The 26,531-nt window shown below is 42.4% G+C and overlaps 1 protein-coding gene across 9 annotated transcripts in view; it reads right to left on the reverse strand.

Annotated features, from left to right (window-relative positions):
• The window catches only part of PLCE1 (phospholipase C epsilon 1), a 324,949-nt gene that overhangs the window by 43,488 nt on the left and 254,930 nt on the right, over positions 1-26,531 (reverse strand). For 7 of the 9 annotated variants that reach the window (XM_075130951.1, XM_075130953.1, XM_075130952.1 and 4 more), the window contains 14 exons: positions 25,411-25,593; positions 24,491-24,608; positions 17,916-18,069; positions 11,983-12,105; positions 11,748-11,884; positions 10,952-11,190; positions 9,995-10,056; positions 9,735-9,900; positions 6,582-6,689; positions 5,701-5,817; positions 5,457-5,615; positions 3,832-3,961; positions 1,971-2,012; positions 1,008-1,132 (listed from right to left, as the gene is read on the reverse strand). In XM_075130951.1, coding sequence (XP_074987052.1) covers positions 1,008-1,132; positions 1,971-2,012; positions 3,832-3,961; positions 5,457-5,615; positions 5,701-5,817; positions 6,582-6,689; positions 9,735-9,900; positions 9,995-10,056; positions 10,952-11,190; positions 11,748-11,884; positions 11,983-12,105; positions 17,916-18,069; positions 24,491-24,608; positions 25,411-25,593 — 1,863 coding nt within the window. The remainder of the gene's footprint in view (positions 1-1,007; positions 1,133-1,970; positions 2,013-3,831; positions 3,962-5,456; positions 5,616-5,700; positions 5,818-6,581; positions 6,690-9,734; positions 9,901-9,994; positions 10,057-10,951; positions 11,191-11,747; positions 11,885-11,982; positions 12,106-17,915; positions 18,070-24,490; positions 24,609-25,410; positions 25,594-26,531) is intronic. The other 2 variants (XM_075130954.1, XM_048856994.2) reach the window with 1 other exon arrangement.

Consider the following 26,531-nt stretch of genomic DNA (forward strand, 5'->3'; position numbering starts at 1 on the left):
TATTTATAAACAATGTTTGCTTTTTATATAAAAACTCAACTTACTTTCACAAACATCAGTTATAGCACTATACATATGGAGCATAATCATAGAAAATCAAGACTTGCGTAATTTTGAGAGTGAGATGGACAGTCTTTTATAAAAAGCAAGGGCAGGGAAGCTTAAACTGCATCAACAGAATTTGAAACAAGAGTGAATTACTATAATTGTGAATGGACACTGTACTTCTTTGCTAGATATGGACTGAGAGTAACCTCTTAGTCAGGCTCATAATAACAGTGTTGGCCAGGAGCCAACCAAGGAACCACTGTGATTGAGTCACAATATGCTTCCCGACTCCACTCTTCCTCTGGGGTGCTGCAGCATGGCTGTCTCCTCAAGTGGGCAGGGATGTAGCGGGGGACAGCCTCACCGACAGCAGAACTGGGCCACCACTGTTTAGATTATGTTTTTGAAACCCTTGCCTTTTATCAACTTTAGCAATCTTTTAAATATTTTAGAGTTCTTTATTAGCTCACTTTGCCACCACACACTAATGAGTTAATGAATATATTCCCACCTACAGCACAACCAACCAAGACTGTGTAGATTATCCAGATGGAATTTAACAACCACCTTCCATTAAAGTTAATTATTTTGTTTTATACTATTTTTCTCTGCTAGTAAGGTTAGGGACTTGATCCGATGCCCATGAAAGCCAGTGGAAAGACTTCCATTGACTTCAGTAGGCATTGGCTCACAGACTACAAATTTCTTTTCCTGTTTTTATTGCTGTTGCATACTGGTCTAATGAGCTCCATTTTGTGTCCACAATAACCTCTGAATCCTTTTCTTGACCCAGATGCTTGTTGCATTTACCTTATCTTCCCTAGGATGGTTCCCCGCTTCCAGATATTTGTCATTAAAGTGCATTTGCCATGTGATGATTCAGTTACCTGAGCAAATCAAATCCTTTTGAAGCTGGATCCATGTCAAAAGGTTTGGGGGAGAGGAAAAAAAAGTACTACCTTTCCTTTATTATTGTAAGCAATGCAATCAGTCTTCTTTATTCTCTTGGCAGTTTCTTCATTATATTCAAATTGCAGTTTATCACTGGATGATTTAGTCTCAGGTCGGTCTTCCAGAATGTTATCTAGAAATTAATTAATTTTAGATAAACAATATGCAGGCCAAGAATTAACTGCAAATTTTATTTCAACAAGTTGTTTTGGGTAAAGCACCTAGTTACATGTCTGAATAACCAACTGGCAAAAATAACTTGTTTATTGGTTAAAGCATTTCTCCTTCATTGGTAATATTGTTTGTTAGGACGTTGCTCTTCTATGAAACCTTCTACACTGTCTTTTTTGTTCAGTAGATATTAAACCAGAAAATCGTTTAATAATACGAGTTAAATATTTCCACATCCTCTTTGGCAAATCAAGAAACAAAGAAACAAAGGCTTGCCACCGAAAGTATTTAAGAGGCGATATTCTTGAATATTCAAGAATTGCAGAAGTTTATCAGTTAATATAGTTTAGTCAGTAATCAGTAATTTTAAAAGGTATCTTCACATTTCAGACTTCGATTCTCATGCTGCCCCCACTTCACACTGCCTATATGTTTGAGGCATTCTTCCCCATTAAGGAGCATGCCTCATGTACATGCTAGAGACTTACCCTGATTGTCCCCCCAAATTAGAGTGATTTATAAGAATGGAAAAACTGTTACAACGGGGAGCATTTTTTGTTTATTTTGGCTCTTTATACAGCATGTGTGTGTGTGTGTAATTTTGGACCACAATATCTTTATGAATAACCAATGTTTTTCCAATGATACCTGACCAGTAAATAAGGCTTAATGAAACCATTTGAATGCATTTTCAATTAATACAAAGGAGGTACCATATATTTACACTACAGACTTTTAACAAGTTGGAGACACAGTGCTGAAATTCATGCAGTTAAAATGCTCAACCAAATGGCTTTTACCTTCCTGGCTGTTAGGAGCGGGAGAAGCATTAAGGACATCAACTACAGGAAAACAGAGTCAGAAAGGGGATAAGAGTAAAGGAAATTAAGAAATACAGCCAGAAAAAATGAAAATTAAGTGTCAATTTTAAAACTATGAGCATTATGCAAAACTACAGCATAAAACTGAAATCTTCTAAAGTTTTCAGATGATTATTATTTAGATTAGTTCTGCCAAATATTATAATAGTTAAAACAAACAAATAGTGTAACCATTATATTAAAGCAGTAAAGCATGCCACAGGTTACTTTTTGTACTGCACTGTGCACAGACTTTTCCAGTCTTCTCCTACTGGAGCATGTTTCAAGTACAACTTATAGTGGGCAACTTGCAATTTCTTTCTGGCCAATATGTAAGAAACATCTGCACTCGAACAGCATATTTTCATCTATGCCACCTGAAGATTCTTCTACACAGGGAGAATTTTTCAGGTAGACAATTAAGCAGTCTTTCCAGCTATCTTGTGCTGCTGGAACAGCACAAAGCAGCTGGAGCAGGCACCAGAATCTGAGCCATTTTCATATTTATCTTAGGAAAATCAGAAGCAGTCATTAAGTCTCCTTATTAAATTTTATTTTGTTAATTTCATCATCACCAACAGAGAAACAATAAAATAAATTTCATTTGTGAAAGTTTTCGCTGTGCCACTTGAACACAAGTCTGGCACTAAAGGAAGTGCTGAGCTTTGTGCCTTTCATAAACTTGGTCACCTGTGTAAAGGCCAGGCACTATCTGGTCTTAGGTTTTAATAAATGAACTATTTTATTCTTTTGCCATGTCTCTGGGTGGTATGAATTTGGCTACCAGTTGTGATGTATCTTGACATAACACATTTTCTGACAGTTATCAATTATGAAACCAACATCACTTTTGAATGTCTTGGGCCAATTCATTCCTAGTGTAACTTCACTGACTTCAGGAACATGTCCAGACATGTCCAGGCCCCAGACTACAAGTGTATATGCTGCGCTCATAGAAGGATGTTCTGCACCTGTTCTGAATACTGTCCCTGAAAAACTGTTTGAATGTTGGCAACATGATTGAACTCTTAGCACAAAAATTACTAGTTAAACTTATTAATGACAGCAATGGCATGCTTGCAAACACATCTACATTGTAACTATGAGATCTGACTTGAACAAGGGCCTCTGATGTGGCCCTGCCCCATGAGCAGTCCAGAAAGAATAGAGTCAAAATCTCCAAAATCTCCCACTGTTCTAGTGAGGGAGAAAACTTTGCCAGGTCTATACCCAGTGCAACGTAGGCCACCAGACACCCAGGTACATCTATGCTATCAGGACCTCTGGGGAGATGGAGCCAAGGGTCTGCCCACTCCCTACCCATTTGTGTAGGCCACAGGTTGTAGTGGCTCTGCAAAGCCTGCTTCCCTTCCTGTGTTGCGATCTATGAAGTGTATGGCAAGATGGTAAGACAATGCCTTATGCCTCCTTATACCACTGCACAACCCAGGCCACTCTTCAGCCCTTAGGGAAAAGGAATTAATATGAAAAATGCATGAACTCTGAGGTGTTAAAACCGTAAAAGAAAACAGGGTTTATATAAGATACAGTACTTTGTACTTCATTTATATACACTATTATTTTGATGTAATTTAGAATGAATATAAGTTATCATTCATTATAAGTGATACTAGATTATACACTAACCACCTAATTGTCTCATGTAAATGTCTCAATACATCTTGTTTGATCTATTCTAACTGAAGCAAATTTAAACAGTTAAAGTCAGTCATAAGTATGGAGAAACTTTATGAACCAAGAATTCTCAAAGTACAGCATTGTAATAACTATACTTCTTTACCATCAGAGAGAGATTCATAGTCATAGTCATATTCATCCTCTTCATCCTCCTCCTCTTCATTATTAGTGGTGGGGTTACCAGCATTGCCACCATTACTGGCCTGGGCTTGCATGTATGCGAGTTGGTGAGCCTACAGCATTAAAATAATTTTTAAAGCACTCAAATATTAAAACAGCAAAAAAGTTCTATTTATAATATTCTTATTCATATGTATCTGTTCAGTGTCCTGTTTTTATAAGAGGAAAAATAGCTATTCTAAGGGCTTGTCCACATGGGAAAGTTATAGCAGTAAAAAGTGAAGAGTGAATTTAAACATATATAGTTACACAGGTATAAATCCCCATGTGCCCACTGTTAGTCCAATATAAGAGTACCCTTTTTCTGGTTTAGTTTATGGCACTTTGGAAGCTGTTTAGACAAAACAAAAAAATCCAAAAAACATACGGGGAGTTAGTGGTTTAACTATAGTAGTTTGACTGGTGAAACTTTCCTGTGTACAGAAACCCCAAAATTCCCCCCCCATCTCCCAAAATAGTTTATTTACTGTTAAATGATTCCATAAATGTGTTTAAATCTCCTCCTGTAATCTCTGAAAATCCGTGTAACATTGAAACCTGGATTACAGGAGTTGTCAATAAACTAGAATTTCAAGAAAGATCTGAATGTGAATCATACATAATTGTCCATCTTTTTTTATTATTATTTATTGGGCTTACATTTACCCAAAGTGAAAAGGGAGTCATTGTGGATCTATAGATAACATCACACTTTTGAAAAAGTCCAGTTCCCACTAAATAATGTATTTCACTACATGGGATGTTTGGCATCAATTCCAAGCCCTTGGTAACTGGAACAGTTATTGTACAGTCCCTGTGGAAAAAATGAAGGAAGGGCTGAGGCTGTATAGATTAAAATAAAAGGGACTGTAATGTAAAGGAAGCTTGCATTGTTGCATTGCATGGGACTCGATTTCCTTGTAAAGAGAAGACTTCAACCTCTGTAAGAGTATTTCATTCATTGCAAAAATTAAAAGATGGAGGAGATGTCACAAAAGGATATATACATAAATATTAAGAAATACTAAATATTTCAGGAAAATTTTCTACCTATCATATGGAAATACAGTTTAATAAAAATGGTAACATTCTGCCATAAAATAAAATCAATTGGTAGCAAGTGAAAAAAAAATTTGTTTAACAAGAAAGTACCTGGCTTGAATATGGTAAAAATACAGCACAACTTTGCTAAATCCAAAAAGACAACAAAGTATTACAGAACAAAATGCACACACAAAAAAACCTTGGGGTGGCCTCTCCCCCTTTCTGAGCAAACATTTATTAGTGAAGTGTTTGGTAAGACTATATTACTTTTACCAAATATACTATGTTGTGTTTACCATATATCATAATTAAAACTTAAAAATCACAAAAATAAACCAAGTATTTTTGTATTTATATTTTTATTTTATATATTTATATTATGTTGATATATAATCCACAGTGAGTTTCCCAGTGTGCATTAGACTGGTTCTTTTGTCCATGTTAAATTGGACAAACTTTAATGACTATTGCTTTTTTCCAAACCACAACTTAAATATCAGAATGTTTGTTAGGGAAATAATTTACCTTTTGTTTTAAAATATCCACTGGAGTTTGATGGGCTTTGAGTTTTTTGTTTTTCAGCAGCACTTTTCTTCTCAGTTGGTCCGGTGAAGGGAGCATTGGATCATCAGAGAAGTCACTCTCAAATAAAAACTTAGTTACCAGCTTATCTCCAAATACATTCTGAAATATTGAGAATACGTGAGATATCATGAAAAACAAAATCCCTGGACATGCTCTTTGAATGACATAATAAACTATGACTAACCTTAAAAATTTCAGCCATCTTGCGTTGCTGAGGCAATGAACAGTGGTTCTCTATAGATATGATGATTGGCATATCAGATGTGAGAAAGGCACTGCGATCAATAGCTTCAACTACATCCTATAAGAATCAAAGTGTAAATTACAAGAGTTAGAATTCTCTAATTTGAAAAGCATAAAATATTTATAGTTGATTATTTCCGAGTATTGCTTCCATGATTCAAAATACAATATGACTTTATATTGTCTGTTGCTAATTCATTTAGGGTTGTCTGCACTGCATCTAATACTGTGCTTTCCAGCACAGGCAGACAGACACACACTAGCTCTGCTTGAACCAACACGCTGTAAAAATAGCAGTGTAGCTGAGGCTGCATGGGCCTCAGCTTGGCCCAGTCATCCAAGTATGTACCTGAGGGCTCCAGACATGTTTGTACTCAGGTGGCTAACCCAAGCTTCTGCCCGTGCTACCCCGGCTACTCTTCTATTTGTAGTGTGCTAGCTTGAGCAATGCTAGCATGTGTCTGTCTACCCATGTTGGGAAGAACACTCGCTCCCATGTGCAGTGTAGACATATCCACATGCTGAGGCCTAGGCCCTAGGACCCTGTGAGGTGGGAGGGTCCCAGAGCCCAGGCTGTAGCCCAAACCTGAATGTCTGCACTGCAGTTAAACAGCCCCTTTAGCATGAGCCCCACAAGCCCACATCAGCTGGCACAGGCCAGCCACGGGTGTCTAATTGCAGTGTACACAAATCCTTAGTGACTTGTTTTCTTCTAGAAGGATAATTGTTGCTTCATTAAACTGGTATCATCATACAAGTGAACAAGTTATTAAACTTCTTTCTTGATTAATTTCTATTTTCTGCAAGAAATTGTCAATATACCTTAAAAGGGATCTTAGTAGTGAGGGTATGTCCATGATAAATGATAGGCATCCCATCATCACCATCCCAGCAGTCTAATTCCACACTCCTACAGCCTTGTAAGAGAACCTGTAATACAAACGAATAATAGATCCCATGTGATCAGCAACTGTACAAAAACAAAGAGAGAAAAGGGGTTGCAGTGCTAAATGGCAGCTGAGGGAAGTTGCTGCTCATGAAAGCTACTTTACTGCAGTGTGAAAGAAAATCATGGAAGCTACTATCCCAAACAGTTGGATCTCACACACACACACAGAGCAGGAAAATGAAGCATATTAGAAAGCAAGCATTTAAAAGAAAGGTTCCCATTAGAAATAGAAAGAAATTTCAGAAGCTACCAGAACTGCTCCTGGAGGCAGAGAGAATGGGAATTTGGTTGGTGAGCGGGGTCAGCTGTCTCCCATGCGGTGCCTCGTGCCCCAGGTAGGATGCCAGGCATCTGGTTTTCAACCAGAATGCCAAGTCGAAAAGGGACCCTGGCGGCTCCGGTCAGCACTTTTGTCCTTAGTGAGCTGGCCGAGCCATGTGTCCAGGATTCATGGCAGATAGAGCAGACTCTGAGATCCACGAAATTCCAGTGCAGCGCTGGTGCGTCTGCTATTTAAGGGGCAGCCTGACAAAAGCACCTGCCGGAGCCCCCACAAACCACACCAGGCAGAGTTGCCCAGAGCCTGCACCCCAAACCTCCTCCTGCGCCCCAACCCCCTGCCACAGCTTGGAGCACCCTCCCACACCCAAACTCCCTCCTAGAGCCTGCACCCCACACCCCCTCCTGCACCTGAACTCAATCCTGGATTTGGCAACCCCATCCCACACTCCAAACCCCTTGGCCCCTGTCTGGAGCCCCCTCCTGCACCCCAAACCCCTCATCCCCAGCCCCACCCTATAGCCCTCACCCCCTCCTGCACTCAATCCCTTGCCCCAGCCTGGTGAAAATGAGCAAGGGGGCAGGAGAGCAAGTGACAGAGGAGGGGGGCTGGAGTGAGGCCTCAGGGAAGAGTGGGGCAAGAGTGTTCGGTTTTCTGAAATTAGAAAGTTGGCAACCCTAGCCCAGGGTACCTCTGTGATGCTCTGCTAACAATTTCTCCCTCAAAAGTCTTCTTAAACAAACTCTACATAGGGCTTTCTTGTTCATTCATCACCCTTCTAAAGGGGTTTGAGTTTATTCACATAAATAAATCTCCAAGATAAAACTCCAAGTCTGAAAACAGTGCATCAGTTTTACTCTTATCAGGTCACTCCCAGGCTTTTCCTGCCTGTAGTCTCAGGCTACAACTACACAGAAACCAAACCAAAAAACAAAACAGAACAAAAAACCACAGCAGCAAGTCTCAGAGCCCAGGTTAATTCACTCGGCCTTGTGTTATGGGGCTAAAAATAACAGTGTATATACTTGGGCTTGGACTGGAGCCTAGGGTCTGAAACCCTTCTCCCTCACTGTATTTCAGGTGACCAGGGCTCCAAGACTTACTGCTGTGGTTTTTCTTCTGCTGAGTAGAATCATAGAATATCAGGGTTGGAAGGGACCTCAGGAGGTCATCTAGTCCAACCCCCTGCTCAAAGCAGGACCAATCCCCAATTAAATTAGACATACCCTCAGTAGGGAAATCCCATGTCCCAGGTCTTTCTGCTGGAGCCTGCTCACTCACAGCAGACTCCAATTCACCCTATTACCAGGCCTTCCTGCCTATAGCTTTTCCTACTTTAGCAGGCCACCTCCAGGCCCTACTTTGCTGGAATCATAGGTCTCTAGCTTCCAAACCGCCTGGTAACAAGGTCATCACTGCAGAAACCTGACTGCCTTCATTTCTTCCTACCATTCCCTGAGCTCCCCACTTTGCTGTAGCCATCTGCTGCCCTTAATAAGGAATCACCTGATTCAACCCAGGTTTGCTTCTAATCAGGATTGGCTAGCCCCAGACTCTCCAGCCCATAAGGGCAAGACACCCTGTCACAGCTGCCAAAACTGTCCCTTAAAGGGCCAGAAACTTACACTGGGAGAGAAATATTTACATCTTCCTGCCTGCAGAAACAAGTGGGTATCTACACAGATATTTTCTCCAGATGGAGAAGGGCCACTGCAAGATAGCCTTCTGGGCTACAACTTTTTATTGGAAATAAAGCTTTCTGGAATCTATCTATAACTTCAGGTAAATTACATATATGATTAGGATGAAATTCACTTATCCTGCTCAAAGCCTTAGACAATGGAAGTACATTATGTCAGTGGAGGGGGCACCCTCACCCCACCCAGGGGAACAGGGCTGCAATAATGTTCCCATCTCATCTTATGGACCATTATTTTAGCCTATGGGCTGCTGAAAGAGTGCCTGCAGCTCTTTCACATCACTTGGGGTGTTACGGACAATGGATCCCTACCCTACCTCCTCCAACACTGCCATCCTGTGTGAGGCTGTCATAGAAACCTACTCCACAGCACCACTATGCAGCCACTTTACTCGTGGCTTTCTCACACACAGTCCACCTCCCCACCTCCAAACATACAAACAAAGGGCTGAAGTAGCACAGCCTGTCACACTTGAATGGATTTCTCTTTAACCTGGTGAGTAATAAAAATCCCAGTCACAGGAAGTTTGATGTTTTCTGTAATATTTGTTGAATACACATATCAAAAATATAGTCCCAAAGCCCATAGAGAGAAATCAGTCTTTCTAGGTTTGTCACCAATTAGATACAGGGTCAGATAAATAGTGTAATATTCCTACAAGTATATTGTCGGGAGTGATGTTTTCATTAGAATTTTGTCTTTTCAGTACAATGTACAATATCTGAAGGGTGTTTCTGACATTTAAATGAACTAACATATTAGATCAGTCTTTCCTGTGGGAAAGTCTAATTTTAGTAAGTTAGGTCAAAATGACTAGTGTCTAAATGCTATGAATCTCAAACGAAACCCATTTTTTGCCTTAGTAAAAGCATTTGAACACAACTGTGCACACAGGCAGCTTTCCCACACATCATGTTTTCCTACATTTTACAAGCAGGGGCTCAGAACATTTGGGTTTTCAAAGCAAAAAGGCCATGTTTCTGTGACTTCTTAGTTAAACAAACAAGTTTATGCTGAAAACTATGCAGCGATCTAACTCTGTATACCTGGCTGTAAAGCTCTACTGATGATTCTCCTTTAAGCTGATGGCCTGTGAGGTATGTATTGTGTGAAGACTCAATGTAATAATATGACAGTGGTAGTTGTAACTCTTCAATATTCTCTTGTGACTCGTCATTTTTTGAGGCAAAATTGTCTTTATCCATCAAAAACCTAAAGGTGCAGAAATAATAGTTTGTGACGAATATTTAGCAAAATGCGCACAAATAACATCACGTGTATGTTAACTTCATATGTGATTAATTACCTTGCAAATCCTTCAAATGACAGTAGCCCCTGCTGGCACATATTGACACTGGGTTCAAATTTCTGTAAGAAACAGTAAGAGAACAATATTATTTTGATCAAAAGAAATACGTATCACATGCTTTAGGTAAAAGGCTTTCATTCATTTTTTACAATGTAATTTGTACATCAAACTAATAAGCTGTATTTATGCAGTCTGAATATCATTCAGAAGTGTCTTCACTATATTGATAATAGTTATAGGAGTTAGCAAAGTCACTAAATATATAAAATTAATAATATTGCAGAGCTTACAAATGTAGAATGTTGATCTAGATTATTATTTAAAATCATGCATGTTCTTATTCTTATATATAATACTCAGTGCGATCATCTAAAAGGAAATAACTATTTGTATTTACTCACCAGTGTTCAACAACACATCAACTTGCACAAAATCATTCTGAAGTTCCCCTAGACATCCTGATTTTTTAACCTTGCTGTAAATGTATATTGCACATACTTGCCTAACTTTTGAACTGTTCAAAATGTTTTGACAGTTTTGTTAAACCCTGTAGAGTACGGACTTAATTTTGGATTGCATTAGACAAAAATAAAAAGGAATAAAAATTTACATTATGGTAGCTAGTTATTCAATTTTTATAACACAATGGACACAAAACTCAACTCGGATCATTTTGTCCACATTCAATGGAGGTAAGACACATTATAGAAATGCAATTTTGATCTCATGGAAAGGGACTATTGGGTACACTGTGTTTAGAGAAGTTTCATGCAAACTGAGGGAACAGAATTGGCAGTGGTTCCAAAGGAGGAAATCAAACCTTCATATAGGTGATACAGAAGGTACTGTTCTGGAGACTGCACAGAGAAAGAACACGTGCAGGGGGAAAAAATGGAGGAAACAAAAACCCCTACAAAATGAATAGATGCATTGCAAAATGTTTATATTACAGACCTGGATAATACTGAGGATTTCATCATAGGTGCAGTGTTCACCTTGGCAATTCACTAAGAAGTCATTGAGTTGCTGGATTCCCACTCCAAATATTCCCAGTGATGTGCTTTCTACTCCAGTACCATTAGTTACAATACTAGCAGCAGCAATGGCATCAGATATCTGTCTCTGGTTTTCTGATAGTTGCTGTCTACTATTAATGAACAAACCCAGATCTGATACATTCCTGGTCAATAAATCTAAAAGATAATAAATATGAACATAAATATTTGAGGAGTTTCATTTTATCACCTGGAGATAAATTAGGCGAGTACTATTCTATTATTCATACCACATGGAATTATTCAAAGGAATTAAAATTGTATTCACTGGAAAAAATCAATTTTCAATAATTATGGATCAAATCCTAAAATTCTTAGCCAAGAGTTAGTCAGGCAAGATTCCTATTTACATCAGTGGAACTCTTTCTTTATTGAGAGCTGATTTGGCTCGCTCTCTCTCTCTCACACACACACACACAGAGAGTAATGCACTTTTGGTAAATCTTATGTGAAATAAAACTTTCTGAATTTGTTAAACTTCTTAAAATTAGTTAAACCAGTTGTGTATGGATGGAATGTGATGAACTGTTATTATGGAGCTGTGGTAGTGACCCTTTAGTTAAGGTTCCAACTCACTGTCAATTGTAAGCCTGATTCTGCCCCCCACTTCAACAGGATTTTTTTACAATGTCAATAATTAAAATAGTTCAGTTCTCTAAAGTGTTATTTTCTTGCTGAAATTAAATTTAACAAACCTAAATCAGGTTGGAGTTCACTGGTGTTCTCATCAATTTTCAGATTAGTATAAAGTGGAGTAGAATCAGAACCTGATCGATTGCAGGGTACAGCATAGACATCAAAGAGGTCTTTAAGATCCTTGCGGCTTCGAACACTAGGATACAGGAAGAATGTTAACTTTGTGCTTTTTTTCTTAAAATAGATTTTCACCAACTTTGATGTGATGAATGTGATTAATCAAATAGATTTTACCTGAAAGACTTGAAAAGCTCTACAAATTCAACAAAACTCATATTACTATCGGAAACCATGAAGTTCTGAAACCCCTTCAATCCTCCTTTGACTCGGCCATGCCAGCTACTGCTGCTCCAAGTACTGAAACAAAATGAGATTGCTGTTATTTTCTTATATTTAACTTCCACTGATTGTGAAATATTAGGCAGCATTGCCCTAGAGGTCTATTCTAAGCTTTCTTTCATATATTTATTATCAATATTTGAAAGAAGGAAACAAAAACAATACTTCTTAGTGGATAAAATCAGAGTTTGTACTTTGATCCTGTACTTCCAATGGAGAAATACACTCATTCCCTTAAAGACCACTGCAAACTTTGCCAAAGCAAATAAATAAATTCTATTGAAACCTTTCCATGCATGGAAGAATCTAATTTAAATAGGCACAAACCAACAAGTTTTCTTTTTTTTTCACTTAACAAAATAATCCTATTATTGCTATAGCATGAAACCTAAAGAAATATGTCCTGCTGTTTATGAAGATCACAGGAAGTTTGCTTTTAGTATTTTATCAGCAAGACAATTAAAATGGGAAACATGCTGGAAATGTACAGAATTCCTTAAGGTATAATGCTAGCATAATAAATAAATGATTCTTTCTGGATTATATGCAGAAAATAAAGGTGTCACACATTTGGACATCTCCAACAGCTGGGTGCATCGGTGAGGCAGGGAGGTGCTCAGTAGGGGGGCCCCCTGCCTGCCGATTCCAGCAGGCGACACAGGCTGTAGCCCTCCCCTCTATTTCCCCAATCACATGGAATAGAGGAAACAGGGATGGAGCTAGTCCCCAGAAGCAGCCAGGGCTTCCCAAGGAACAGCCAGGAATATCAGAAGTGGCACACAGAAGTTAAGCCATGGCTACCCCACTTTTTCATTCAGGCTTGATCTCTTGTAAGGAAGAATTACCATTTGGGGCACCCTCCTCCTCAAATTTATTTAGCGTGTGCATAGTTGTCTAGCCAAGCAATGGTATCTTCAGTGGCATGATGCAGTTCTTCTAGGCCACCACTGAACCTAGTCAGCAGGTATTCATCGACAATGTGCGTTATCGTCTGTGTTGCGCCGCAGCTGCACAAAGGGCTGTCACAAAGGCCCCAGCGATACTGGTTAGCTGTGCAGATGTAACCCACACACTTCCTGGGTGTGGTTTTCTGTCCCATCTAATGGCACTGAGACCACTTAGAGAGAGAGATTAATGAGTTTGCTCTACAGCCTTAGCTAACAGGCAGTTGGCTTTTAGCTCATGCAATAGAGGCTCATGCACTAAGCTCCAGAGGTCCCCGGTTCGATTCTGCCTGCCGACAACTGGGGGTCTGTGGGTGTTACACAGAGACCTTGCCCGATCTAGAACCTGTTCAACAGGGACCACTGGCGATGGGGCAGGTCAAAACCAGGCGGGCAAATTGTGGGGTTGGTGGCGAGGGACTGGTTGGGGGTTATAACAGATATCCATTCCTCTCACCAGAGAGTTTCCGCCATAATATCCTGGCATGGCAGATGAGACCATAATAGGCGACGTGACGGAAAACATGCAGCTGGTGGTTTAAAAAGGTCATTGTGCAGCGGCAGGCTTGAGTTGGCGCGTACTTTCTCCAGTAACTTGCCTGATATGAGGAGGAGCAATATTGCTCAGAACTGGAAGCCATGAGAGTGGAGTCAGACACAGAGTGCCGGAGATGATATTCATGGTGGCATATAACTGTGTATCCACCAGTTTGGTGTGTGACGATCGACTCCAAACAGGTGCTCAGTACTACCCCACTGAATATGAGGTGGCAAGAGCTGACGTCCACGAAGTTGGAGCACAAGCACCCCATGATGAACCTGCCAGTTTGCTAAGAAGATTGTTGCGCGTCTTAACTTTAGCTGCTGTCTTCTTCTGGTGGGTACGGTAACTCAGTGTGTGGTCTAAGGTCACACCTAGATAGACTGGTTCTACTTCATGCTTCACCTTCTGACCATTCAGATAAACATTCAGTCTCGGGTTGTGCTGGCGTGATGAAGATGGAACAAACTGGAGACTGTTTTTATGATGCTTGGCTGCAGGCGCCAAGTCTTACAGTAGTCAGCTAACTTTACTGTGTCCCGATTTAAGTGCATCAAGCTCGTGAAATGTCCAGGCCTGGGTACCACGGCAGAACAAGGTATCACAGGCTTCCCTCCTTCACCCACACGGATTAAGGGAAGGGAAAGCAGAGTAGAATCTCTTGAGTGTGAATTGAGGAATGATCACAATATTAAAAATAAGTGGTTGCTTAGGTGTAAGTGATGGTGACTTGATTACATTTTATGTCCAAACAGAATCAAAACCAATAATATATATAATATACCTGGTGATTTAAAAAGGCCAATTTCACAAGTTGAAAACAATTATGAACCAAATCAGCTGTGAGAAAGAATGTAAACAGAAAAATGTGAATAACAATTGAGAACTGTTTAAGAACATGTTACTAGATGCCTAAAACCCAGAGTCTAACAATTGATAAAGAAGGCTACATTGGTTAAAAACAACCTGGCTCAGAGGGGATTTGAAAACAGCTATACAATAATAATAAACCCCAATATATAACAAATGGAAAAAAGGTGAAGTTGCTAGCACTTAATACAAATTAGAAGTTAGGTGTTGAAGAAAATTGATAAAAGAAGCAAAAGGACATAAGGAGACATCTATGGTCAAAAGTGTTAAAAAAGGCAGAGGTGTTCTATAAATATTTCTCTTCTGTATTTGTGAAAAATTTACATGATGTATTGATATCACATGATGATGATGAAATGCTTTCCATTCCAACTCAAGAGGATGTTGAACAGCAGCTACTAAAGTTAGATATTTTTTACTCAGCTGCTCCAGATAACTTAAATCCAAGACTTTTTAAAGAGCTGGCCAAGACGTTCTCTGAACTGTAACTGATGATTTTCAATAAGTCTTGGAACACTGGGGAAGTTCCAGAGGATTGGAAGAAAATTAATATTGTTCCAATATTTTAAAAGAGTAAACAGGATTACCTGGATAAATATAGGCCTGTCACCTTGACATCAATTCTGGGCAAAATTATGGAATGGCTGATATTGGTCTTGATGAATAAAAATTAAAAGAGGGTAATAAAATTAATGCCAATCAACATGCGCTATGGAAAATATAGGTTCTCAAACTAACTAGATATTTCTTTTTAATGAGATTACAAGTTTGTAGTTGTAGTTTGTGTTGTAGTATAAATAATAATATTAACTTGAACTAGATAACTTCTGGGCTTTTATAAACCTAGAAAAAGCATACAATAAAGTGGATAGAAGGATGTTCTCGCCAGGGCTGAAGAAACATGGAGTGTCTGACAATTTAATAACTATGGGTTTAAAATATAGTTGCCATGGTCCCCACAGAGCCAGAATTTTGGCACTCATGAAGCAGATAGGGGGAAGACTAGGAAATGGGGCTGAGTGACTCAGTTACATAACTTTTCCATACCACTGTGGCTTTGATACTTTATTTGACAAAAACAACCAAGCTTTTATATCCATGCTAAATTTCTGTTTAGTACATTTGAACCAACCCTCCAACCCAACAAACCCTCCCCCAAGCACTCTGGCCAACTAATAAGAATACTGGACAGCAAAAAGTAAAGTAAGAATACTATTCAGAGAAATGCAAGGTTTTCTTTAGCCAAGGAGAGTGAGCTATTGGAGATAGTTCTCAACCCCATAAAGATAATATACAGGATCAAATCCTGTTTGACTTATTCACATGAATAGTCCAACTGAAGGAAATAAGACTTATATCTGGACCAGGACTGAAACCAGGGCTGCAGCATTTGACCCTATACAAAGATAAGGGATCTGCACTGGAGCACACTGCACCCCAAGCCTTGGGGATTCACTTCACTGCTCTGCAGCCGGCAGCTGGGTGTGTGTATTCTTCCTCTGAAACCTACATTTTATGTCAAACTTCAAAATAAACAGCCAAAAAAAAAAAAAACCCAGACAAAAACACCATCATGGAACATCCCATTTTAAAAATTTTAAAGTGCAAAATTTCATTTTAATAGTTTGACAGCCCTGGACACTGATGTCTTAATTATCCTGAGAACAGGTGCACATGGGCATTTCCCCACCAATGTGACTCAGCCTAGAGGCGGAGAGCCAACTCGAATCAGATCAGATGGTAGTTCAGTATAAACTCTTCTCAAACTGCAGTCATTCCACTTAGACAGCCACCGAAGGAGCTAGTTATGCAACTGATGTACTCGTTCGCTCATTATGCGCATCTGAGTCCCATCAATAGTACCGCCAGTTAGGAAACAGGATGGGCAGTAGCATTTTCCCACAGTGCATCATGTTCTTAGGGCTAGAGTGTCAACATGTGGGGTGGTGGCAGCAAGCACTTTGGGATGTGTTTACTTTGACTCGGATATGTGCACTGCAATGGGAATGCCAGAACCCTGGATTCGAGTATAGGTCAGGAAATTCTTAACTTAGGGTTAAAATGCAATATAGATGCTCAAGCCCATGGTTCCCTGACATGGGTCAGCTGACTTGAGTCTCGCTAACCATTGGCTTACACTGCTGTGTAGACATAGCTTTAGAGGCACAGCACAGAATCTCACCCAAAATCTTGAAAAGTGTTGAACACATACTTGAGTACCCATACCTCTCATTAAAATCAGTGGGAGTTATGGGTCCTCAGGATTTATGAGTATGGAATTGTGGCATGCGTATGGAATTGTGGAATGCTACAATACAGTCAACAACAGATTTTTCTTGCCTGTGCCAAATGAATGGCACACTGAAATATTACAAAGTTCCAGGTGCTCTACATATAGGGAACATCAATTATTTTGGCAAATGAAATGAAACATAACATAGATTTTCAAAATTGGGAAGCAACTGCTGTGGCATCAATTTGTGATGCTTTTTCAATGTACTGTGAACTAAATTTGTTATAGCCTTTTTGAAAAATATAACATGAAAGCCATATAGTAAAAATAAATCTTATTGTGATGTATACATCCATTGGTCCTGCATGATGGAGTGCGGAACGGCACACTGTATGTAAAGAGAACAAAAAAGCCTTAGAAAGTGACTTTCAAGGCAAAAGCAGCCAGTTTAGCACTACAGATACAGAATATCAGGGCTGGAAGGGACCTCAGGAGATCATCTAGTCCAACCCCCTGCTCAAAGCAGGACCAATCCCCAATTTTTGCCCCAGATCCCTAAATGGCCCCCTCAAGGATTGAGCTCACAACCCTGGGTTTAGCAGGCCAATGCTCAAACCACTGAGCTATCCTTCCCCCATCCATCAGCAATGATCTTTTCATGCTGTTTACAGTTGTCTTTCCCTCCTTCCTTATTGTCCCTACCCACACTATTCATTATGTTATCTGTCTCATTTAGACTGGAAGGTCCCCACGGCAGGGACTTTGTCATCTTGTATGCCGGTAAAGTGCCATGCACACCTATGGTATAATAAAATAAATCATAAATAATAATAATGAATTACCACTGCACAGTCAAAAGTAAATAAAGGACTGAAAAGTACTGCAAGTAAAAAGAGAAGAGAAATCTGTGGGAAAGGGAAGGTTCCCCAAAATATCCCTGTTATTTCCTGGCAAAACAGAGCAACTTCCACCAGAAATCCTAGTGCAGGTTTATGCTTCTTGAAATTGAACTAATTTATGCAAAGCACCTATGCAACACAGTTTACACAGCTGAAATACTTCAGTTAATGACCATTACACACATGGAGCATCTGTGACCAAAATCTGTGCAGATGATCTCTGGGATATCCAAGAGCTGGAAAAGGTAAGCTCCATACTGATGTATGGCGAGCACTTCAGTCATAACTTATAATGTTAATAATTAGATTTTTAAAAAGTAAAGTACTGATTTTGTCCCTACCTAGCCTGACTCTTGCTTGAAGATGACATTACAGGAGAGGAGACTGGTCTGATTGGTGCAGATGCCCCGGGTGCTAAGCTAGGAGATCCAGATGCAGTCAGAGAATGAGCTCTTCTAGATGGCAGAGTGTTAGAGGCAGTCGCAATATTCTGATCTATGAAAGAAAACAAAATTTTGCATCACTAGTATTTTTTCTACACAACACTCATATACTATCACTGAATTAAACTGAGTAAAACCCCAAAGAGTTTCTAAATTTGTCTTGTATCACTTAAAAACATATCTTGAACAGTATTTTATGAATATTAGGTCTTGTTAGCACTAGAAAGTTAATGATTATAGTATTTATTATTGAAAATTCATTGTAAAAGCAATCACAGAAAAAAACCCGTTACCTACTTTTTGTAACTGTTGTTCTTCGAGATGTGTTGCTCTTGTCCAGTCCATTCTAGGTGTGTGAGCACCCATGGGTGCAGTCGTCGGAGATTTTTGCCTTAGCGGTATCCGTAGGGTATTTGTCTTTGGCGCCCTATTGAGTGCCGCACTCATGCATCAGTATGTTAGGTGCTGGCGGCCCTATATCCTCTCAATTCCTTCTTGCCTGCAACTCCAACTGAAGGGCAGGAGGGTGGGTAATGGAATGGACATGAGCAACACATCGGAAGAACAACAGTTATGAAAGGTAGGTAACCATTTTTTCTTCTTCAAGTGCTTGCTTACATTGATTCCATTCTAGATGGCTCACAAGCCATATCCATGGATGTGGGCTCTGAGTTCATGGTCATGCAGCTTGCAACACTGTTCTACCAAAGCCAGCATCGTCTCAGGCTTGCTGGGTAAGCACAAAATGAGTTGTAAACATGTGGATAGGTGACCAGGAAGCAGCCCTGCAGATATTTTGAATCGGCACCTGGGCCAGGAAGGCCGCCAACAAAGCCTGCACCCTAGTTGAATTGGCAGTCACAGTTGCCGGTGAAGGCACTTTCACCACCTCGCAGCAGTAATGGATGCAGGCCGTGATCCAGGATGAAATCCTCTAAGCGGACACTGGGCGACCCTTCATCCAATCTGCCACCACAACGAATAACTGCACTGACTTGCGAAACGGCTTAGTCCTGACAATGTAGAAGGCAAGCACCCTCCTGACGTCCAGGGCATGCAATTTGCGCTCTTCTTCTGATTTATGAGGCTTCAGAAAGAAGACAGGTAAGTATATGTCTTGTCCGGTATGAAACTGTAAAACTGCCTTGGGCAGGAACGCTGGATGCGGCCGCAGCTGGACCTTGTCCTTGTAGAACACTGTATACAGCAGCTCCAAAGTAAGCACCCTGATCTCAGAGACCCGGTGGGAAAATGTTATCGCAACCAGGAACGAAACCTTCCAGGAGAGAAGTAGAGCAGGAAGCCAGAGGCTCGAAGGGGGACCCATGAGCTGCGACAGCGTGAGATTTAGGTCCCAGGGAGGAACAGGATCCCAGATGTGCAGGTAGAGACGCTCCAGACCTTTCAAAAACCAGACCATCACGCCGTGAGCAAAGACTGACCTGCCTTGGAATGGAAGGTGGAAGGCCAAAATAGCGGCCAAGTGGACTTTGATTGATGATAGGGACAATCCCTAGAGCTTGAGGTGCAGAAGATAGTCCAGGATTGCCTGCAGGGGGGCCTGCTCGGCCCAGATACCGCTGTCCAAGGTCCAGCATGTGAACTTTTTCCACTTGGCCAGGTAGGTCCCTCTGGTGGAGGGCTTTCTGCTTCTAACAAGACCTGTTGGACATGGGCCAAGCATTCCCGTTCTTCTGCATTTCACCATGCGGTAGCCATGCTGCCAGGTGCAGCACCGCCAAGTTTGGGTGCCAAAGACTGCCATGGTTCTGGGACAGCAGGTCCTGCCAGAGAGGCAGCTGTAGCAGGGTGGCCGCCGAAAGGTCCAGTAGCGTGCCGAACCAGTGCTGTCGAGGCCACACAGAGGCTATCAGGATCATCTTCACCCTGTCCTGTTTAATCTTCATGAGGACTCTGTGGATTAATGGGACTGGTGGAAAGGCATACATCAGAGCCTCCAACCATGGGAGCAAAAAGGTATCTGACAGGGAGCCCCTGCCCATTCCCCAGCTTGGGCAGAACACATGGCATTTCCCGATCCTACGGACACGAACAAGTCTACCTAGAGACTCCCCCACCAGTGGAAGATTATTCCGCCTCTGGATGGAGTGATGACTTGTGATGAGATGAGAAGATTCTGCTGTGGCGATCTGCTAACATGTTCCTGGCCTCGGGCAGAGTGTGACAGGTGGAACATACAAGATGGATAGCATGCTGCACAAAGAAATGTATGACATCGCAGCGGTATTGTCCGTCAGGACCTGTACCACCTTGCCTTTCAGGTGGGGCAGGAAAGCCTGGCAGGCCAGAGGAACCACTTTGAGCTCCCTGTCATTTATGTGGAGGGCCAGATCATTTCACAACCAGTGGCCTTGCATGCTCAGCTCACCCAGGTGGGCTCCCCAGCCCAGGTCTGAGGCATTGGAAACCAGGGACAGTGATGGGGCTGGGGCCGCAAAGGGAACTCCCTCAAACACCAATCCAGGGACGACCAGATATGAACTGGCACCCTGACTACCCAGTCTAGATCATTCCGGTTGGGGATGTAGACTAATGCCAACCACACTTGCAGTGGGTGGAGATGGAGCCAGGCATGCCGGACCACATGCATACAAGCAGCCATGTGGCCTAACAATCGCAGGCAGTTGCGAGCAATGGTGAGCAGGTAGTTTTTCACAAGGGAGAGCAGGTCTGACATGGCCTGACAACATGCTTCTGGAAGGAAGGCTCTGGCTCATGTGGAGTTGAGAACCGCCCCAACGAACTCTATCCATTGCACCGGCCTTGAGTTCTATTTCTTTTTGTTATCAACAGGTCCAGGTCGCGGCAGACGGAACATACCAGATCGAGACTCATCTGCACCTGCTCCCGAGATCTGTCCTTGATGACCAATCATCGAGATACAGGTAGACCTGAACTTCTCAACACCTCAGGTAAGTTGTCACTGGTATCATACGTTTTGTGAATACCCTGGGGCAGATGAAAGACCAAAGGCAGTGCCATGAACTGGAAATGGTACCCACCCACTATAAAATGGAGGAATCATCTATGACCTTGGAAGATGGAGATATGGAAATAAGCATCCTTCAGATTGAGGGCAGCGTACCAGTATCCTGGATCCAGGGAGGGGATGATGGAAGCCAGGGAGACCATGCAAAACTTCAACTTCCTGAGAGACTTGTTGAGGCTCCGCAGGTCCAGAATGGGTCCCAGGCCACCTTTTGCTTTTGGGATTATGAAATATCGGTAGTAGAACCCTTTTCATCTCATGTCCCGAGGGGCCCTTCCACTGCCCTCAGCTGCATGAGGTTTTCGACCTCTTGAACAAGGAGTTGCTTGTGAGAAGGGTCCCTGAAGAGGGACGGGGAAGGATGGGGGGTGGTGAAAATTGCAGGATGTAGCCCTGAAATACAATCTCTAGCACTCAACGGTCCGAGGTGACACATGACCAGACCGAATGGTAGGGACAAAGACTGTTGAGGAAAGAACGAGGAGGATCCGGAGAGTGGACTGGGGCATCGCTCTCGAGTGCACCCTCATGCTTTCCTGGGCTGGGTTGTGCAGGTGAGCAGGAGGAAGGAGGGCAGCAACAACTAAAATTCATGTCTCTATCCCTTCTCCTTGCAGGACCTTGTTGAGGTTGCCAAGGCCTTGGTGGCGGGAGCGGCCAGAACGGCTTCCTTGCCAACTGCAACATATGCAGACTGAGCGAGTGAAGGGTGGCCCAAGTGTCCTTCAGACGGTGTAGCCTCGCGTTGGTCTGCTCCGCAAAAATACCATTCCCATCGAAGGGAAGATCTTGGATCAAGGCCTGCATTTCTGAGGACAGCCCAGCGGTCTGAAGCCAGGAGCTGTGCCTCATGACCACCGCCGATGTGACCACCCGAGCTACCGAATTGGCTGTGTCCCAGCCATCTGGAGGGAACACCTAGCCACTGCCGTACCCTCCTCCACCAGGGCCCCAAATTCCTGGGCTGAGTTCTGGGGCAGGGATTCCTCGAACTTACAGAGGAAGTTCCATAAGTTTAAGTTGTACCTCCCCAAGAGAGCCTGGTGGTTAGCCCCCCCGGAACTGAAGGCTGGCGGCTGAATCAACCTTCCTTCCAAAAAGGTCCAGCCTCTTGACCTCCTTATTTCTGGGGGTCGAACTGGTTTGCCCCATCTGTCCTTCTCGCTGGCTGCAGAGATGACCAATGAGCCCGGAGGCGGGTGGGTATACAAATATTCAAAACCCTTGGCTGGGACGAATTTTTTTTTCTCTGCCTTCTTTGAGGTGATAGGGATAGGAGATGGAGTTTGCCAGAGGTCTTTGGCTATTTTTAAGACCCTATCATTTACTGGTAGTGCGATACGGGCGGGGGTAGATGCTGAGAGTACATTAAACAGAGTGTCCTCCTGTTCAGCCACCTCCTCCACCTCCAAGCCGAAGTTTGTGGCCATCTACGAAGCAGGTCCTGGTGTTCTTTAAAATCATCTGGTGGGCTGGCATGAGAGGGCACCGTTACCACCTCATCTGGGGACGAGAATGATGACTGGGTCACTTGGGGAGGCCCCGGGGCATTATCCCCCATGGAGGAAGAGGGTTTCGGGGTGAGCACTTGCTCCTCTACCCCAGCCTCTGAGTGCACCTCGCTCACTGAGCTTGGTGCTGCTGGTGCTGTTGGTTGCTGCTCCGAGGCAGTGGCTGAAAAATGGAGTGAAGGCGGCATTGGCATCACAAACTCCAGTAGGGCCATTGTGCTGGCCACTGGCCTTGCTGCCAAGATGGCATTGCAGAGGTCAATGTAGCCTCACGTGCCCAGTCATGCCGGTGTTGCCTCGGTGAAGAAATTAATTCCCTTTCTGTGCCGGGGGAATCACCTTCCAGGGACCACGGAGCGGCTGTCAAAGCTTGAATCTGACAGCTAACTATTGCCACAGAAGCCCGGTGTCTTGAGTAGCTGGATCAGTGCCGGGGGCAAGGGGATCAGTATCGCATCGCAGACTCTTCCACAGTCTAAGAAATGGGGATCTGTGCAGAGGAGACAGCTGTCAGGAAGATGATTAATGCCGGTGATATGGTGACTGATACCTCCCTCTGGGTGACCCATGTTGAGAGGGCAGAGACTGTGATCACAGTGCCAGCAATCTAGGGTGTCCTGCAGAAGATGGAGACCTGGGGCGTGGAGATGGAAAGCGTTGTCTTGGCTCCGGAGACTGGCAGCATTCGCTTGCCCTCTTGGGGGGGTCTTTATGGCTGGCTTGCTCTTGTAGGGAACCCTTGCCGTGTCCTGTGATGCACACAGTGCTGGCAGCACTGGTAGTGGCCTTTGCTCTCTAGGTGCCAGGAGAACCTGGGGAGGCGTCGGCCCTGTCACGAGTTTGAGTCCCCTACCACTCCTAGGAGTCAGTGGTGGATCCCTTGTGGGGCTAGGGTACTCTATCAGGGAGGAATTCCGACATGGCTCTGGTGTGAGCTGGTGGCCCGAACTGGGTCCTTTGCCCGATGCCCCTTGGCCCTTCTTGCTTGGTGCTGGGGAATTGCATTTCTTTGACTTCTTCTTGGCACTGGCAATGGGGAGTGGTGTCAGGCAAAGCCTGGTGCCGGGGGGTGAGCTACACCCCGAGGCCAAAGTGCTAGGGGTAGAGTCCATCCAGAAAGGCTCGGAAGCCAGGCGGAGAACAGCCTCCATGAGGAGGGCCCTCAAATGGATGTCTTGCTCTTTCTGAGTTCTGGGATGAAAGTTCTTACAGATGTGACACTTGTCCTTCACATGTGATTTCCTCAAGCACTTTGGGCAGCTGCTATGGGGGTCACTAACAGGCATAGGCCTGTTGCAGACAGAGCAGGGCTTAAAACCTGGAGACCGGAGCATGCCCTGCCTGGGGTGAAGTCCCCGCTGGGACACTCTCTCTCTAACTATAGTACTTAACAACTACTTACTAACTAACTACTGTAAACAAACTTTTTACAAGGCTCTAAGGGTCGAAGTCTGAGGAGAAAGGACTGCTAACCCTTGCTAGGCAAGGGAAAGGTGCTCCGACTAGCCATCACAGGCGGTAAGAAGGAACGGAGAGGGTGTAGGCCTGCAGCACCTAATATACCGATGCATGAGCACGTTACTCAAGAGGGCGCCACAGCCAAACCTATGGATACCGCTAAGGCAAAAATATCCGACGACTGCGCATATGGGCATGCACACACCTAGAATGGAATCGACATGAGCAAGCACTCAAAGAAGAACAGTACAAATTAATGTAAAAAGTTTACAGCATTTGCAGAAAATACCATCCTGACAACACTATCACACCACAGATGTGTGTGTCAGAGCTGTAACTTCCTATTAATAAACAAATAACTATTATTATTTTTGTATAGAATAAAGCCTATTGAAACTTTTGTCCATTGTAACATTTCACCCATCATTAGCTGTATCAAAATTATTCAGAACAAAGCACTAAAAGGGATCTAACTACTGGACTATTATATCTACCTGATTCTTCGTGTTCATCAATGTCTTGAGGATCCGAACCACTTCTATTACGATATTCTTTATAACTTTTTGTCTTACGAGTTGCCATCTCATCATCAGTAGCATCTCCACTTTCACCCTGGAAACAGTGAACATTGTCATAATCATCTTTAAAATGTTATTTATTTTACCCTATATTCTTTTTGTGAATGACAAAAACTGGACATGAATCAGCTATTCTACATTAAACACTAAAGAAGCCTGCTGTAAATGCTGATAGTTGCCACCATCACTCTAGATAGAAAAGAGGTCATTTAAGTCTCATGAAAGTTACACAAAGGAGTGTGGGAACTTTGGCTGTCACCTCAGTGTGACATCACAAATAACAAGACAATGGCCTTGATTTTCTGGAGTGCTCTGGTTGGCTTTGCGCTAGGCCAATGGCATAAAACAGTCCTAGAGGAGGTGCATCTGGCCCCTTGAGGAATCCCCCTGACTAAAGGAACCTTTGGGTAGCGTAGAGCCATCATACCAGTTCCTACATGATCCCTCTCTTGGCCACTTGTGAAAAGGATGTATGTCTAGGAAAAAGAACTTGTAGCCTGGGCAACTCCTGTGCTCAGCTGATTTCCAACTAATGGAACAGCTCAGAGGGGAGGTACTATATAAAGGTCTCAATCAGTCTGCACCCCATTGTTCTACATGCTGTCCCCCAAAATCCTGGGCCTCCCTGGGTATGAGGAAAAATAAGCCTCTCCCAAATAAATAATAAGCCAGGGAACTGCCATTGCAATTAACACAGTTTCGAAGTTATAACAACTGTATTATTATTTACTGATCTTTTCTCTGGTTCCGAATACATGGTTAGTTATACAAAAACTATATTATAAATAGCTTAAATTGGCTAGATCACAGGATTAGTACATAACAAAATATTCTACCCTCATGAGTACTTTCTTCTTTTTCTTGGCTGTGCTTATTCCCAGAGTGTTGTTTCTCTGCACACTGGGTTTCTCAGTGCTTCTGGTCAGGGCCCCTGTGCTTGTGTTCCTTGCACTCCAGCGTCTACCTCCAAACAGTTCAACAGCCTGAGCCAAAGTTGGGCCTTCAAATCTGCCATCCTCCTACAAAAAAAAGGACTAGGTACAGTATTGCAGAAGGACTCAAACATTTTCTGAAATAGTAGTGAAGATGCCCACTATTAAGCAGTGAAAGACTGAACATCAAAAGCAAGGCAAGTTTTACTTATAGTAAAAGTACTGCTATTTGTTTTGTTGTTATTATTGGCAAAACGTTTTGCTTTTTGTTTTGTTTTTTTTTTAATCCCACCTCCCACTGCTCAAGATTTGAGCCCCTGTGTAGTTATGGGCATTGCTTCCTGTTTAATCAAATGCGAACTTCAAAGGCTCAATTAGCATACCAGTTTCACTTTTTATTTTATGATCTATTAAGATCTGCTTAATATAAAAGATCTGTTTAATACTTGATTTTAATGTATCAAATAGCCTTTGATTAAATGCAATATCAAAGGCCAGAATTCACTAGTTTTACACTAGTGTCAATCTGTTGACTTCAGTGGAGTTATGCTGGTGTAAAATTAATGTAACGGTGGAGAATCAGGTCTTGTATCTTTAATCTCAACCTGTCTAAAACAGATATGACTATGCATATTGTTGGTATCTTAGAAACTCTCACTTATTTATACATTAGATGATTTCAATGTACCTTACCTGATAAAAAGAAAAGGAGTACTTGTGGCACTTTAGAGACTAACAAATTTATTTGAACATAAGCTTTCGTGACCTACAGGTCACTTCATCAGATGCATACAGTGGAAAATACAGTGGGGAGATGGGGAGATTTATATACATAGAGAACATGAAACAATGGGTGTTACCATACACTGTAACGAGAGTGATCACTTAAGGTGAGATATTACCAGCAAGAGAGTGGGGGGGGGACCTTTTGTAGTGATAATCAAGGTGGGCTATTTCCGGCAGTTGACAAGATCATCTGAGGAACGGTGGGGGGTGGAATAAACATGGGGAAATAGTTTTACTTT

Source organism: Caretta caretta, chromosome 7, assembly GCF_965140235.1.
Source record: "Caretta caretta isolate rCarCar2 chromosome 7, rCarCar1.hap1, whole genome shotgun sequence".
In the NCBI taxonomy this organism is placed as follows: Eukaryota; Metazoa; Chordata; order Testudines; family Cheloniidae; genus Caretta; species Caretta caretta.